The 16,880-nt window shown below is 33.9% G+C and overlaps 1 protein-coding gene across 1 annotated transcript in view; it reads right to left on the bottom strand.

Moving 5' to 3' along the window:
* Nucleotides 1-7,155: 7,155 nt before the first annotated feature.
* Nucleotides 7,156-16,880, bottom strand: part of LOC143223731 (potassium channel subfamily K member 18-like) — a 32,656-nt gene continuing 22,931 nt past the window's right edge. The window contains exons 2-3 of the mRNA XM_076452081.1: nucleotides 9,557-9,777; nucleotides 7,156-8,101 (exon numbers count right to left, since the gene is read on the bottom strand). Of these exons, the coding sequence (XP_076308196.1) occupies nucleotides 7,400-8,101; nucleotides 9,557-9,777 (923 nt within the window). The 3' untranslated portion in view covers nucleotides 7,156-7,399. The remainder of the gene's footprint in view (nucleotides 8,102-9,556; nucleotides 9,778-16,880) is intronic.

The following is a 16,880-nucleotide window of genomic DNA, read 5'->3' as shown; positions in this document are numbered from 1 at the left end:
GCAGTTCCTAATAAAACATGAAATTCTGCCTCAATCTTTCGCACGGAATAGCCTTCACCAAAACTTTCATTTTAAATATTTATCTTGTGATGTTTCTGTCCTGAGAGTCATGCATGTTTTCATAACACAACTACTGGCGATGTAACTCACCAATAAGTAAGTGACTGTCCGCTGACGCAATTCACATTCTAACAATAGAAAATAAATAATAACATTTTATACACATATTAATTACAGTTTTAATAATTATTTCCAATACTGTACTTTCATATTTTGTGGCCGTGATATATATTCCATTATAAACAGAAATATATAATACCATAAAACAAACTCTATGATTATTAAAATGTACTGATTCATTACATGGATGGATATCTTCGCACTTGGGAAATATTTAGAATGAAATTCCAATAAAATCCCACGAGATTCGTCAAGGTAAGAAAATTACTTTAGCCTTAAATCTGAGCTAAGTAAAATAATCATCATAATATATAATAATAACGTATAAGTAGAATAAAATCAAATAACTAACATTTAATATACGTAAAAACTCGTGTTTGATTCATGTACTATGTATGGCGTCATGTAAGAATACGACACTAGGGTGCGCAAAATGTAATACAATCCTTCTTTGGTAAAGCACTTTATCCAATGAAATCTTATTTAAACGACTTCGACAAAGTACTTTTAAAACAGTCTGAGATCTAATAAAAATTATTACGGCGGGTTTACCTAGTTCCAATAAGTGCTAAACTGCAACATGTGGGCTGAAGTTATAATATTTACCATTTATATTTGTGAAATTGTTGGAATATACGTATGCTAGTTTGTGGAAACGTTGTAAGTAAAATGTCAAGTAATAAACAACAACACAGTTTGTAACAATTCGTTGTGGTAAAACAGTGGTAATTTCACGACCAACATTATCATAAAAACATCTGTGTTTTCTGAAACCAAAGAATTAATTTAAGAATTATTAAAATATTTCCACAAAAATCAATGAAATATTATTTTTCATTTTAGTAATAAAAGAACTAGTGCGTTACTAAAATCAAAATATTAATAATATTATTTTTATCTCAATATCTTTAATCTTCTACATGAAGTACTTCTTCAGGTGACTACTTGTATTTGGACCTTGCAATGTCAGAAATGTATAAGGTAGCCAGTCGAATCTGGTCACATCGAATATTTTTAGGGTAATTTCTTTTCTCTGAACCTGGTCCTATCAAATAATATTAACGCAATTCTCTTTGTTGTTACTTTTAGAGTAAAGATATACTGGGTATCTGTTGTGTCCACAATAGAGAATTGAACCCTGAATTTACCATTGTAAGCGCTTCCTCCCTTTCCCCCAGTGATACAGGAGTACATCTGTAGACGTACAATGCTAGAAACCGGATTTTAATACCCATGGTTGGCAGAGCACAGATAGCATTTTGCTTAGCTTCGGGTTTAACTTCAAACAAACAAAAGCATTACAATCCATAGACGTACGAGGAACTGAGATTTTTTTTTTTTTTCAGAAAGCCATCTTAAACACACTGATTTACAAACTAACTCAAAAGTTCTTAGCTTTTAATAATAATTTTTATTGCCTTTTTTTTTAAAACGTCAACAAGAACAACCAAACAAATCCATTATTTTGATACAAATTGTCAAGTAGCGGTCTGATTGTTTCAATGAAATACATTTTTAACAATTATTCTGTCCACGTACCGTCTAGGAAACAAATGTTATTTTACAAAATCAAACAATAACACAAACTTCTCAAAATGAGATCTCTCCAAAAATAATTTTCTACTCTTAGCGATAATGTTAATAGATAATGTCTGGATTCAATTTAAAATATCCCAGAACCAGTTACATTTATCTCTCCAGAGCGCCATCTGTTGGTAACATATATTTGATGTGTACATGAGCCAATGGAATATATATATATATATATATTCATATCAATCTATTTACTCATTTATGTAGTGTACTATTACTCATGCAAGAAGAACTTCTGTCAAATTTCTGAAATCGAAATTACAGAACGCTGTGTTAGTTTAGTAACTAGGGTTAGCCACTCTTGAAAGTTATGATAAGCTGAATTTTTAGGTTTGTATTTACCTATACAGGTTGACGGAAAAAACATTTGAATATTTGGTGTCCATGCTAAAATGTCTTAAAATGACCAGATGGTTTCTCTGTAGCTTGTTATTCGACTGTTGTATATCTTATATTGTGATGACAAGAAAATATAAAATTATTAATCTGATGAAAACAATAAAACAACTGAAAAAGGAGAAAAATCAATACCCAAATAAATAACAAGAAGAAACGATTGGAGTATATTACTTACGATAGCCTGCGTCATTACTTTTATACATGTCTGGGGCCAAAATGGTGAAATAACAGCAGAATATTTCACTCGTAAAAGTGCTCAGGTTGTTAGTATAAATTATACATGTCTGGGGCCACAATGGTGAAATAAAGGTTCTCACCTTGTTAGTATAAATTATACATGTCTGGGGCCACAATGGTGAAATAACAGCAGAACATTTTTCTCACTCGTAAATGTTCTCAGCTTGTTAGTATAAATTATACATCTCTGGGGCCACAATGGTGAAGTAACAGCAGAATATTTCACTCGTAAAGGTTCTCAGCTTGTTAGTATAAATTATACATGTCTGGTGCCACAATGATGAAATAACAGCAGAACATTTCACTCGTAAAGGTTCTCAGCTTGTTAGTATAAATTATACAAGTCTGGGGCCACAATTGTGAAATAAAAGCAGAACATTTCACTCGTAAAGGTTCTCAGCTTGTTAATATAAATTATACATGTCTGGGGTCACAATGGTGAAATAATAGCAGAACATTTTTTTCACTCGTAAAGGTTCTCAGCTTGTTAATATAAATTATACATGTCTGGGGTCACAATGGTGAAATAATAGCAGAACATTGTTTTCACTCGTAAAGGTTCTCAGCTTGTTAATATAAATTATACATGTCTAGGGTCACAATGGTGAAATAACAGCAGAACATTTTTTTCACTCGTAAATGTTCTCAGCTTGTTAGTATAAATTATACATCTCTGGGGCCACAATGGTGAAATAACAGCAGAATATTTCACTCGTAAAGGTTCTCAGCTTGTTAGTATAAATTATACATGTCTGGGGTCACAATGGTGAAATAATAGCAGAACATTTTTTTCACTCGTAAAGGTTCTCAGCTTGTTAGTATAAATTATACAAGTCTGGGGCCACAATTGTGAAATAAAAGCAGAACATTTCACTCGTAAAGGTTCTCAGCTTGTTAATATAAATTATACATGTCTGGGGTCACAATGGTGAAATAATAGCAGAACATTTTTTCACTCGTAAAGGTTCTCAGCTTGTTAGTATAAATTATACATGTCTGGGGCCACAATGGTGAAATAAAGATTCTCAGCTTGTTAGTATAAATTATACAAGTCTGGGGCCACAATTGTGAAATAAAAGCAGAACATTTCACTCGTAAAGGTTCTCAGCTTGTTAGTATAAATTATACATGTCTGGGGCCACAATGGTGAAATAAAGATTCTCAGCTTGTTAGTATAAATTATACATGTCTGGGACAACAATGGTGAAATAAAAGCAGAACATTTCACTCGTAAAGGTTCTCAGCTTGTTAATATAAATTATACATGTCTGGGGTCACAATGGTGAAATAATAGCAGAACATTTTTTTCACTCGAAAAGATTCTCAGCTTGTCAGTATAAATTATACATGTCTGGGGCCACAATGGTGAAATAATAGCAGAACATTTTTTTTTCACTCGTAAAGGTTCTCAGCTTGTTAGTATAAATTATACATGTCTGGGGCCACAATGGTGAAATAATAGCAGAACAGCTTTTTTTTTCACTCGTAAAGGTTCTAAAGGTTCTCAGCTTGTTAATATAAATTATACATGTCCGAGGCCACAATGATGAAATAATAGCAGAACATTTTTTTTTTCACTCGTAAAGGTGCTCAGCTTGTTAGTATAAATTATACATGTCTGGTGCCACAATGGTGAAATAATAGCAGAACATTTTTTTTTCACTCGTAAAGGTTCTCAGCTTGTTAGTATAAATTATACATGTCTGGGGTCACAATGGTGAAATAATAGCAGAACATTGTTTTCACTCGTAAAGGTTCTCAGCTTGTTAGTATAAATTATACATGTCTGGGGCCACAATGGTGAAATAATAGCAGAACATTTTTTTTTCACTCGTAAAGGTTCTCAGCTTGTTAGTATAAATTATACATGTCTGGGGCCACAATGGTGAAATAATAGCAGAACATTTTTTTTTCACTCGTAAAAGTTCTGAGCTTGTTAACATAAATTATACATGTCCGAGGCCACAATGGCGAAATAACAGCAGAACATTTCACTCGTAAAGGTTCTCAGCTTGTTAGTATAAATTATACAAGTCTGGAGCCACAATTGTGAAATAAAAGCAGAACATTTCACTCGTAAAGGTTCTCAGCTTGTTAATATAAATTATACATGTCTGGGGTCACAATGGTGAAATAATAGCAGAACATTTTTTTCACTCGTAAAGGTTCTCAGCTTGTTAATATAAATTATACATGTCTGGGGTCACAATGGTGAAATAATAGCAGAACATTGTTTTCACTCGTAAAGGTTCTCAGCTTGTTAATATAAATTATACATGTCTAGGGTCACAATGGTGAAATAACAGCAGAACATTTTTTTCACTCGTAAATGTTCTCAGCTTGTTAGTATAAATTATACATCTCTGGGGCCACAATGGTGAAATAACAGCAGAATATTTCACTCGTAAAGGTTCTCAGCTTGTTAATATAAATTATACATGTCCGAGGCCACAATGGTGAAATAATAGCAGAACATTTTTTTCACTCGTAAAGGTTCTCAGCTTGTTAGTATAAATTATACAAGTCTGGGGCCACAATTGTGAAATAAAAGCAGAACATTTCACTCGTAAAGGTTCTCAGCTTGTTAATATAAATTATACATGTCTGGGGTCACAATGGTGAAATAATAGCAGAACATTTTTTTCACTCGAAAAGATTCTCAGCTTGTTAATATAAATTATACATGTCTGGGGTCACAATGGTGAAATAATAGCAGAACATTTTTTCACTCGTAAAGGTTCTCAGCTTGTTAGTATAAATTATACATGTCTGGGGCCACAATGGTGAAATAAAGATTCTCAGCTTGTTAGTATAAATTATACATCTCTGGGGCCACAATGGTGAAATAACAGCAGAATATTTCACTCGTAAAAGTGCTCAGCTTGTTAGTATAAATTATACATGTCTGGGGCCACAATGGTGAAATAAAAGCAGAACATTTCACTCGTAAAGGTTCTCAGCTTGTTAATATAAATTATACATATCTGGGGGCACAATGGTGAAATAATAGCAGAACATTTATTTCACTCGTAAAGGTTCTCAGCTTGTCAGTATAAATTATACATGTCTGGGGCCACAATGGTGAAATAATAGCAGAACATTTTTTTTTCACTCGTAAAGGTTCTCATCTTGTTAGTATAAATTATACATGTCTGGGGCCACAATGGTGAAATAATAGCAGAACATTTTTTTTTCACTCGTAAAGGTTCTGAGCTTGTTAATATAAATTATACATGTCCGAGGCCACAATGATGAAATAATAACAGAATATTTCACTCGTGAAGGTGCTCAGCTTGTTAGTTATATACTATGAATGTCTGGGACCACAAAGATTAAATAACAACAGAACATTTCACTCATGAACGTGCTCAGCTTGTTAGTATAAAATGTACATTTCTTGGGCAACAGCGATGAAATGACAACAGAAAATGTTATTAATAAAGGCGCTAAGCACGCCAAAGTCTACACATGTCTGAGGCCAATGTCGAAATAAAGTAGACGTAACACTCCCAAGTAAGAAGACTGTAGTCAAAATAAAACTCAGTTCTGTTTTATTTAACAACAGAGAGCGAACACAAGAAGAACAAAGATGTTAATTTTCGACTTTCTGATTTTCATTGACAACGAGAGAACAAAGATGTTAATTCTCGATTTTCTGATTTTCATTGACAACGAGAGAACAAAGATGTTAATTTTAGACTTTCTGATTTTTATTGACAATGAGAGAACAACGATGTTAATTCTCGACTTTCTGATTTTCATTGACAACGAGAGAACAAAGATGTTAATTCTCGACTTTCTGATTTACATTGACAACAAGAGAACAACGATGTTAATTCTCGACTTTCTGATTTTCATTGACAACGAGAGAACAACGATGTTAATTCTCGACTTTCTGATTTTCATTGACAACGAGAGAACAACGATGTTAATTCTCGACTTTCTGATTTTCATTGACAACGAGAGAACAACGATGTTAATTTTCGACTTCTTGATTTTCACTGACAACGAGAGAACAACGATGTTAATTTTTGATGTTGTTTTTAGCTCTCCGATTTTTGAAAACGACGAGACAATCACATTAGCTTTTATTTGAACGGCAATAACGAGCCCATTGTGAGCATAAAAAGAAAACCATAGTAACAGATCAATAGGTTATCATTCTGTTTCTTTGTTTCTCTGAGGAAAGCGCCTAAAAAATGTTTGCGTTGTTTACAAGGTGTTTACTACAATGCCTCGTAAGAGTGTAATATCACAAATTATCTAGTATCACAATAAGTCTGGTGTCTCAAGGAAAATAAACACCTGACCGCTCAAGAGTTTCAGTGACATTTATCAATGCAATACTAAAGTAAGAAAACATTTCAAGCTGGTTGAAAAAAGTCTTAATAGCTACCCAAAGGCTTGAACATTTTCGAATTATTGTCGTTACTTCACCTGGACCTTATAAATAAAGAGACTATTCATTGAAGCCAGTAAGTTCATGGTATAGAGGGCGCTTTTCGAAAGTACTCAAGCTTTTGTTCTGTATTTTCCCCGATGGGTTACTTGTCTTTTATTTCGTATCTTTAAAAGCTAAATCATCGCCATCCGCGATGATAAATAACATCTTTTTTTTTTTTTTCGACATAGTTAAATATCACTATTCACTGCACTGGTTTCTAAAAGTGAGCTAACGTACCACTGAATTTGGTCTTTTCGAGCACAAGGTTTCCATAAGGTGTCTAAAACCTAGCAAGTAACCTATTTATTACGTTTGCGGCATATTTTATTAAACAGTTTAACTTTAGTTATGACAGATGGATCCTGCACCATTTGAAGAATACATTTTCGTCACGCAGGTCAACAATAACATTATATTAGTTTTGCGTATGAAAGAAAAATTCTGGTTTTATTTATTATTATTTTTTGAATATTAATGTTCTCATCCTTACGAGTATAAATAGCGCTCCTGTCTTTAATGTAAATAAGTTCAGTTGTTTTGTTCGAATCATGATTTAGTCTCTGCAGTGCTAGAATCTGCCTTCTCTTTAAGGCCTTTGTCTTTTTCACCCAACACTGGGTCTTTGTCATCCAACACGTTATCTTTTGAAGCAATTCTTCCATGCACTTCTGCTATTTCTGTCTTCGCCACTTCTGGTACTAAGCTGTCCTGCAGAAGAGTTTGCATATCAATGCCCATAGTTGTTCCTATCCTCACCTTGGCCTTCTCAAAAGTAACTGATAATTTCTCTTGCACCACGGTAATACACATTGAAGTAAGAGATAAGCCAAACACCAAATAGATGAAAGTAGCCATCATATAGATGGGATGTTCAGGAACAAAGTCGCCGAAACCGATGGTACTCATGGATATGAAGACAAAGTAGAAAGCTTCAAAGAAGCTCCAGTCCTCCCACAGCGTGAATATGCAAGCTCCAATCATGATATAGAGAACTAGAAGAACTAAACCCAATGAGACTGGTAAGTTAAATTCATCATCGATCTCAATTGCGCCATCCTTTCCTGGGCTCGCAGCGCTATCGACATCTTTTTTACCATTCGCTGACGTAGTGAGGCTTGGAGAACTTTGGCCAGACTCCGGTTTCCTGCTATCAATGGACCTCGTGAATATTGGAGAACCCTTTATAGACTCTACAATAGGACTCCCAGGGATTGGTTCGTTGCCGGCATTAAAAGTAAATGTCATATACTATGAAGTAAAGATATAAAAAAATAAATGTTATTTTCAGCGTATCACTTAAAAAAATGACATCTTCAAAATTATCAACAGTAACTGCGTTTTTACACTTTGATTTGCCCAAAACAGGTTAAACACGATTTAAAGTGATACTGCAAGGCATATGTCTTATTTTAAAAGCATAACTCACAAGTCAAGTGTACCTTTATTTATGCATTAATGAAAAATAATTACAGAATGTTCACCACATACTGCCCCTCCATTAGTACAGCGGTATGTCTTCAGATTTACAACGCTAAACTCAAGGGTTTGATTCCCCTCGCTGGGCTCAGCAGATAGCCCAATGTGGCTTTGCTATAAGAAAACACACATACTCACTACATATTACAAATCTAAAAATATTTTTATAGAAATTATTGCAGTACCTCGAAGTAATGATTACTTTAAAACTGTTAAAGTTAAATATTTAAAATTAATTATGACAAAAGAATAATACAGTTTTCTGCCACTTGAGCCAGAAATGAAATATGTGTGAAACCATAATAGCAAAGTATGGCGAAATGTCGCCTCAGTTGTGCGATTTAAAAACCACGGTCTGACATTTATGTACGTAATATTACTACATCAAACATAACTTATATTAGTGCTTCTTACATAAGTTAAGCCAAATAAACAAGAAAAAGGTACAAAAACATATACCCTTAATCAAAAGTGAATTTAAATGTATGTTAAGAAAATCGTTTTGTTATCGTACTAAGTTATATGAATGATTAGCACTGGATAAAATGCCTTCGTGCTGCATGTAAGTATGTTACGAAAATCTTAAGCTAATTTGAGAGGTTACTTCCTCTTACCTGCTGGCCAGTTTTTTTATTTTGATAGTGAAATAACTAGGAACGTTCTGACCATTAAATCTTCTCAAATTGTATCAGGAAGAAATTACTTTGACCACGGAATCATTCAACTTGGTCATTTCTCCAAAACTTGACCTAACTACAGTGTCGGATTTCAAATGGGGTGCAACCCTTGCCATTGACTTGGAGGTCTCGAGTATCATGGATCTCAAATCCTAAAGCAGAGAGTCTCTATTTTGAATCGTCCTAGCAAAGGGATCGCCAGCATAGCAATACTGGTGAAGGCGTGGTGGCGAAAAGAGTCTATATCTGAACTTGTCTGACAATAGTGGACACCATTTTTGAATTTAAAAAACAAAACAAAAAACAAATATTGAACAAAATTTTTCTGAACTTCCATGAATCGATATTGGTGATATACTGGAACCCTCTGAACGTCCATGAAAATCTACTGAAAACTAACGAAAACCTACTTCTTCAAAAGGTTTTTGTGGCTGACTGAAACCTGCTTGACTGACTGAATATAAACCTGACTGTACTTCCCCATATAAATACTAGAGAGTAACGAAAACCAACCTTTTCAAAACGTTATTTGTGAATGAGAGAAACCCACCTGAACTGGATGGTCTTTTTCTTTGCGTGGTCGCCTGCGCACCCTCCGACATTTTCCCGTGCGGTAAAATTGCTGGATAAAGCAATAGACAAGTTTAATTATCCTGGTAAAGAGTCTACCAAAATCCGCTAGAACCATCAGCATCAAGGGAATCCCGATGAAAGCGTAGACTATAGTTACAGCTCTGCCTGCGTTGGTGCTGGGATAGATATGACCATAACCTAGAAAAATGACTACGTGTAAATATGACAACTCAACACAAGTGACATCACATTCTTCACAATAAAGTTTCACTAGCATTAAAATAAGTACAGTATAAAATATACAATAATGGCTGTTTAAGAAAAACACTTTTTTATTTATTTATTTGATGGCACAGTCAAAGCTCACAAAAACAAATTGTTGTTTTTCGATAGGCCTAACATTTTTGGTATTGAACTTAAAGAAGTCTGGGCAATAATTTGTGGAAAATAATAGATGTTTTACTTTTTTAAACAGCAAGTTCTAATTAACTAAATGTAGGCCTAGCTTCGCAAACAAATAACGCCCTAACGAATATTCTACTTAATTGCTTAAGTTTCTCATTCTTATGGTTCGCAGGTGTACGGTTATTTAATCTCGTTAAAACTGATCCTTAAAAATGAACTACAAAATGGATAATTTCATATTCGTTTCTTATTCGTTCACTCTGGGAATTATTCCTAATTGAGTTTTATATGCTTCCGATTTTAATGAACTAGCTTTATATTTGACATTGGAAATATTGGGCGTTAGCACAGAAAAATGTAGCTAGTTTGGTCTGTGTATTTGTCTCTTCAGTTTTCAGATGTTTCATCCTTTCATTTATGTCCCTCTGTATAATTTCTACGTCCTTTTTATTTCGTTAATGTTACCTTTCTTTATATCTTAAATATTGTTACTATACTCCCATTTTACTTTTTTAATATACTTTTTTCAAGTTTGTAGTTATAATATATTTTTGTATGTCTTCCATTTTGATGCTTTGGTTCAGTTGAACATTTTCAATGTTTTTCTTGATCAAACGGTTCGTTTTGTTCTTTATTATTCTCTAAATTTCCTGTTTCTTCCTTTTTATTTTGTGTCTGTTTCTATTTGTTCTATATGTATATATTTATACACTGATTAATTCCAGGCCAAGTAGTTAAGGCGCTCGACTCGCCATCTGCTGGTCACGAAGTTGAATAACCGTTCCACCAAATATACTCGCTCTTTTGCCCGTATGGACGTTATAAAGCGACGGTGAATCCCAATATTTGTTGGTAAAAAAGTAGTCTAAGAATAGGTGGTGAGTGGTGTTGACCAGCTGCCTTCACTGCTATATTAGGGAAGGCTAGTGAATATAGTCTTCATGTTGCTTTGTGTAAAATACAAAAAAACAACGAATTTTTCAATGTCGCTTCGAGCAAACGTACTCATACTGAAGTCCATTTACCAAAATAATCCCACTTCTGTAATTTTTTTCTATCGCTTGGCGAGTTCTTTTGAATTATTCAATAAATAATGGTGAAAGTACAGGCCATTTAGTGATGTTTCTTTTACCAAATTATCTACAACGAGCTACGTAGGCCTAACTTCAAAATAACGCTAGACACTTACTTGCTAACTTCTCCAGTGCCTCTAGAACTCCGTTGAAACACTCACATAAAATGTACAAAACTTTATTAACTAACCAAGTGACCAATAAACCGACTAAAATTTTTTCTAACTCAATGACAATTCAAACAAAAACTTCGTTCAACTAACGAGAACTTACATTATAATTTACAATGTTGGGAACTTTAAATGTTGTATATTTTAAACAAAAAATAATGTTATGTTAGTAATTTTTGCCCAACAAATATTAGAAAATGAACTGTATTGTGTTGATATTTTTTCTCAATAAATATTAGGAAATAAACAGCGTTATGATCAACATTTTTTACATTAAATATCCAAAAATAAACAAGTCATGTCGATAATTTTAGCACATCAAATATTATGTCATAATCGGATGGGTTTGTAGTAATTTCCAATTGTTCTAATCTCCGCACAATTGCACTTACTGGCAAAAGGAACACTTAGGCCTAGTAAAAATAAAAGTTAAACTGCACATTTATTTAGCACCAGACTGAGAGATGATCTTCATGACATAATTAGTTTTAAACAGGTAATAAATATAGCTAAGAGAATAATGGCAAAATGTTAGTAAGCAGGCAAAACATAAGCAAGAGATTTAGTAAAATAAAAATACATCGATATTAAAGACTATTTGAAAGCTCCAAACGAAGTCTTGTTTTAAAAAGGAAGAGTCAGGGAAATCTACCGTGACATATATGCAGCTGTAGTTAGTTTTAACCACGTGAAAGTCGACTTCAATTATCAGCTCACTTTTTTTTTTGTGGTAACCTTCCAGCGAAACTCAAAGCAAGCACAATTTTTTTATGCTTTAGTACCGAAAGCAGCAAAGCGCTTGAATAATTTATCGCCCTCTATCGCGTTAATATGGCGATCAGAGTTGGCAGAATATAATGAGTGTGTGTGTGTTTTTTATGGCAAAGCCACATCGTGCTATTTGCTGAATCCACCGAGGAGAATTGAATCCCTAAATCCGTAAATTACAGGGAGACTGAATATAATGAGTAAATTGTTAGGGCTAAGCATGAGGACACATTTTTCTAAACTATTCATACGGATTACCAATAAGTTTAGATGACCATACGTTTAAAATAATACAGTAAGAATGCGATCTCCATACTAATAGCAATGTCTTTCTCAAGAAATTAAATACAAACCGAAATGACTGACATTTATTTTATTAACATGGATATAGCCTTCATCGACTAATTTTAACAACATTTATCAAAGAATATTTTTATTATGCTCATATAAAAAAGTTTATTTTGGATTTTAAGAGATAAGTAACACAATGTGCCTTAAAATAAATTATTTCTCTATAGTGTTAATTTAACACCTTTTATCTTCTTTCTGGGGGAAAATCAAGCAAGGTGAATGAATTACGTTTTTAAAAGAGATTCATGAAATTATATACCAAGTCACGTATTGATATTGTTTCTTTTAAGATTCCGCGCAAAGCCACACGAGGGCTATCTGTTAGCTATCCCTAACTTAGTGGTGTAAGATTAGAAGGATGGCGGCTAATAATCACCATCCACTGCCAATAAATGGGAGTGACTGTTACACTATACACCCCCACGGACACACTGTTTAGTGGGGGATTTGAACCCATCACCGTGAGCTTAAGAGTCAAGCGCCCTAACCACTTTGCCATACCAGTCTTGAAATGTATTCAACTTTTTTATAACCTATTGCAATATCATATATAAACCGTGTTTGTTATAGTTAAAAAGAACAACAACACAGGATAAAAAAGTTGGGTAAAATTATATTTACAAAAATGCACACACTAAATAACTAAAAACAAAATGACGCAAGCTTAATGATTTTTACAGGTGAATTTCTGTTTTTTTCTTGGACTATCGTAGACTGAGAAAATGGAGTGCAAAACGAGGACATATGTTAAAAAACAAGAAATAAGCTTAATTGGCCGGATATGGACTTGGTTTATCCTTAATGGGATACAAAGAACAATTTAAAAGTTTTTATTGAGTTACCGGATTATAGTCACACCTAATCTTTAAGTGGCAGACTAGGGGAAAGGTATCTAATTAATAAACATCACCCACCGCCAAATCTTGGTCTAGTGTTCAGGCGTGCGACTCGTAATCTGAGGGTCGCCAAACATGCTCGCCCTTTCAGCCGTAGGGGCGTTATAATGTTACGGTCAATCCCACTATTCGTTGGTAAAAGAGTAGCCCAAGAGTTGGCGGTGGGTGGTAATGACTAGCTGCCTTCCCACTAGTCTTACACTGCTAAATTAGGGACGGCTGGCACAGATAGCCCTCGAGTAGCTTTGTGCGAAATTCCAAAACAAACCAAACCAAATTTTATACCGCACTTACGGCCCAAAAATGCATTTTTTTATTATTATTGAGGCTATTGAACGCAAATCATAGAATATCAGTTCGGATTCTTTGAAAAATAAAAACAGTATTAAATAGTTATAGAACATATTACCACAACGATTTATGTGTTTGATTTTTATGTGTGAATTCTTATTGATATTTTATTTATTGTTTGTTCTATAGTAAACAGTCATAAACAGGAAATAGTAGAAGGTAAATAGATCAGCTTATAAAGTAGTAAAAGCAGAGGCATTATAAGAAAAGTAAAACAAAATAAAATTGTTTATAAAGAATATAGGGTAAACAGTACAGTGAGAAAGTGTTTCTTAGTATAGAATGTGTAAAATAAGTACACCTGATTGTTTGTCTCAAACAAAACAAAGCCACGTAAAGCTATCTATTGTGTCCACCACGTGGAACCAAACCCTTAATTTCAGCTCTGTAAGTCTGTAAGTTTACAGCTGTCCCACTGAGAGACTAGGTAGCAACTAGAAAGTCAAAAGAGGGAAAAGATATAAAAGGTCGAAGGTATTTCAGAGCTTCATCTGGGGAATTAAAAGAAATATTTCATCCTTCTCCGGGTTCGAATCCCCGTTGCACCAAAACATACTCGACCTTTCAGCCGGGGGGGCGTTATAATGTTCTGACCATCCAACTATTCGTTGGTAAAAGAGTAGCCTGAAAGTTGGCGGTGGGTAGTGTTGACTAGATGCCTTCCCTCTAGTCTTACACTGCTAAGTTAGGGACGGCTAGCACGGATAGCCCTTGTATAGCTTTGCGCAAAATCCAAAACAAACCAATCATCCTTCTCTTTCTCGTTAACTGCTCCAAATTGGAGTGCAGTTGCTATAATTGAAAGAATGTCTGGGTTGGTTAAAGTATTGAAGAGGAATATCTCGTTCATTGCTAATAGAAAATTTGTGTTTGTTGAAAACTTCTCTGAGTGTGTTGGATTTTTTAAACTAATTCAGTTTTTGCAGAATGTATGAGATAGGTGGCGTTTTGTGAAGTAGACACGATGCTTTACTTGGTGCTATTGTGGTTTAGGTTGTGTTTCTCAGCTGTCGGTAGTTTTCATTAACTTACAAGCTCGACAACTTATTTGAAGATCGGCAGCCATTATATGGGGGCGTGTGGCTAATTTTAGCTTGAGCCAGAATATCCTTTAGAATTTTTGTTTTAAAAGGGCATTAAGTCGAAATGGTTGTGTTTTTGTTTGTTTTCTAGACAACATGAGACTTTATTCAGTTTCGGTTTTTACGTCATTGCAAGACGAAATCTGTTGGATGATTTAGAGTCGTGATGAATGAAGGAAGTCGGTTTCTCTTTATGTGTTGTTGATTTGTTTCTTTTCCGTCTGTCTGTCTATCTATGAATCTTTGTAGCCACTTGATAACATGGTCTGTTTTAGTGCTTTTTATCAGTTTCTGAATATTTACAGCCATATGTAGTATACGTCACGAAACATTCATTACGTTCTCTACATAAAATAATTTTCATCATGATTATAGTTCGTTTTAATTAGTAAAATATGTGGGACTTTACTATAAGTAATGGAGAGTGTATCTTTGGTAATGAAGATATCATGATATTCCTGTTGATTACTTTCTACAAGTAAGTACTTAGAAGGTCGTCTATTTACAGAGACATCAAGAAAGTTTATGTGTTGGTGGAAGGAGAGAGTAGTCAAGCGTACACTTTATAGTTTTGTGGAAGAGGTTAGCAAGTGCAGAGAAATTTCTAAGACATTCAGTATCGAGGGTAAAATAAATAATGTACGCCATCTTTTACTATTTGGTCTGTCTTTCAATATAAACACTCGAGTAGAAGCAATTAAACAGTAGTGTGTAACATTGCTTTCAGAAAACTTGAAAACTTGACACGTCACCTACGCCATAACCCCTGTGCTCAAATTATGTTCCGATTTCGTTTTGAGTGAAAAGACGTTGGTCTAACCAGTCCTCTAACCAGTCTTCTAGCTTAGTTTCATGTTTCCCTCTCATTGTTTAGTTTTCTTGTTGATTGAAAAGTCTTCTGTTCTAAAGCTGCTTTTTTTGTTTCTTCAGCGGGAGATAAATAAAAATGTCTTTAATTTAAGTTGGGGCAAATTCAGTAAAGTAAGTACATACAGTTTCATCAGCCCAGGATATGTCGCCATGTTTAAAACAAAAGTGGGAATTATGATGTTCGTAGAGTACATATTCTCTATCTTTTAAATTTAGAACAACCATTTTCACTTATTTACTTTATCGTAGTTTTTGGAGGCAAACAAAGGGCAGTTCTTAAAATTAACGATAAGAAAATTCTATCGTCATTTATGAGATGGATTGTTTGTATTCGTAATATTACGTCTGTCTGGAGTAAGTGTTTATTTGTATTTCTAATATTATGTCTGTCTGGAGTAAGTGTTTTTTATTTAATTTTTGTTACTGCTATTCTTGGGCTGTTGCTACGCAGCTGATGTATACTCTGTTGTTGCTAGAGTTAGTACTTGTTGGTTCCGATGACTGCTCGCAAGACCGGATATTAGACGAATCGAATAAGTTTTGGAGTGCAAAGTCTTCCTCAAAAGGACATTGACCTGAGGACTTAAGTATGAGGCATGCTGAAGAAACGGGTAAGGGATAGAGTTACAGGCAGAATTTTAAAATTCCAGAGAATATAAAGCCAATTAGTAGCCTGTATTGTACATCCTAACTTCATAGAAACTCCAGAGATAATGAAAGATGTTAGCAGCTCGTGAATTCTTATAATGTAATATTAATTTCTAGTTATCTAGTTAAAGCAAAACTAAAAATCACTCTGGTAATGAAAATTTGATGCATATACAGTTTTATAAAATGTCAATCAAGCTTGGTGTTTCACATTTTATAAAATGTCAATCAAGCTTGGTGTTTAACATTTTATAAAATGTCATCAAGCTTGGTGTTTATTTTATAAAATGTCAATCAAGCTTGGTGTTTCACATTTTATAAAATGTCAATCAAGCTTGATGTTTAACATTTTAATCAAGTGTAATAATTCTCCACGCTCTAGTTCCAATTCCACGTTTTTTCTCGTTTCGTGAATTTTTATTGAAAAAAATTTAAAGATGCAGCAATTATTCTTGCATTCCTCACGTAATTTATTTAAAGTAACGTTAATTAATAATTTTAATTAGTAATTTAATGATGTGGTAATATTGTTTCTCGTTACATCTTTCTAATGATTAAACAGCCACAGTTTGTTAGCATGATATTCATTTTCAATTAACTGTGAGTTATTGTAGACCCGTAAAAACCCTGTTAGAATCAGGCTTAGAATAGCCTAAAATAGGTTGATATTTGTAGTTAAAACATGCT

The sequence above is a fragment of the Tachypleus tridentatus genome, chromosome 8 (genome assembly GCF_004210375.1).
Source record: "Tachypleus tridentatus isolate NWPU-2018 chromosome 8, ASM421037v1, whole genome shotgun sequence".
In the NCBI taxonomy this organism is placed as follows: Eukaryota; Metazoa; Arthropoda; class Merostomata; order Xiphosura; family Limulidae; genus Tachypleus; species Tachypleus tridentatus.
Note: the sequence above shows the minus strand (reverse complement) of the source record. Positions and strands in the feature narration are given on the sequence as shown.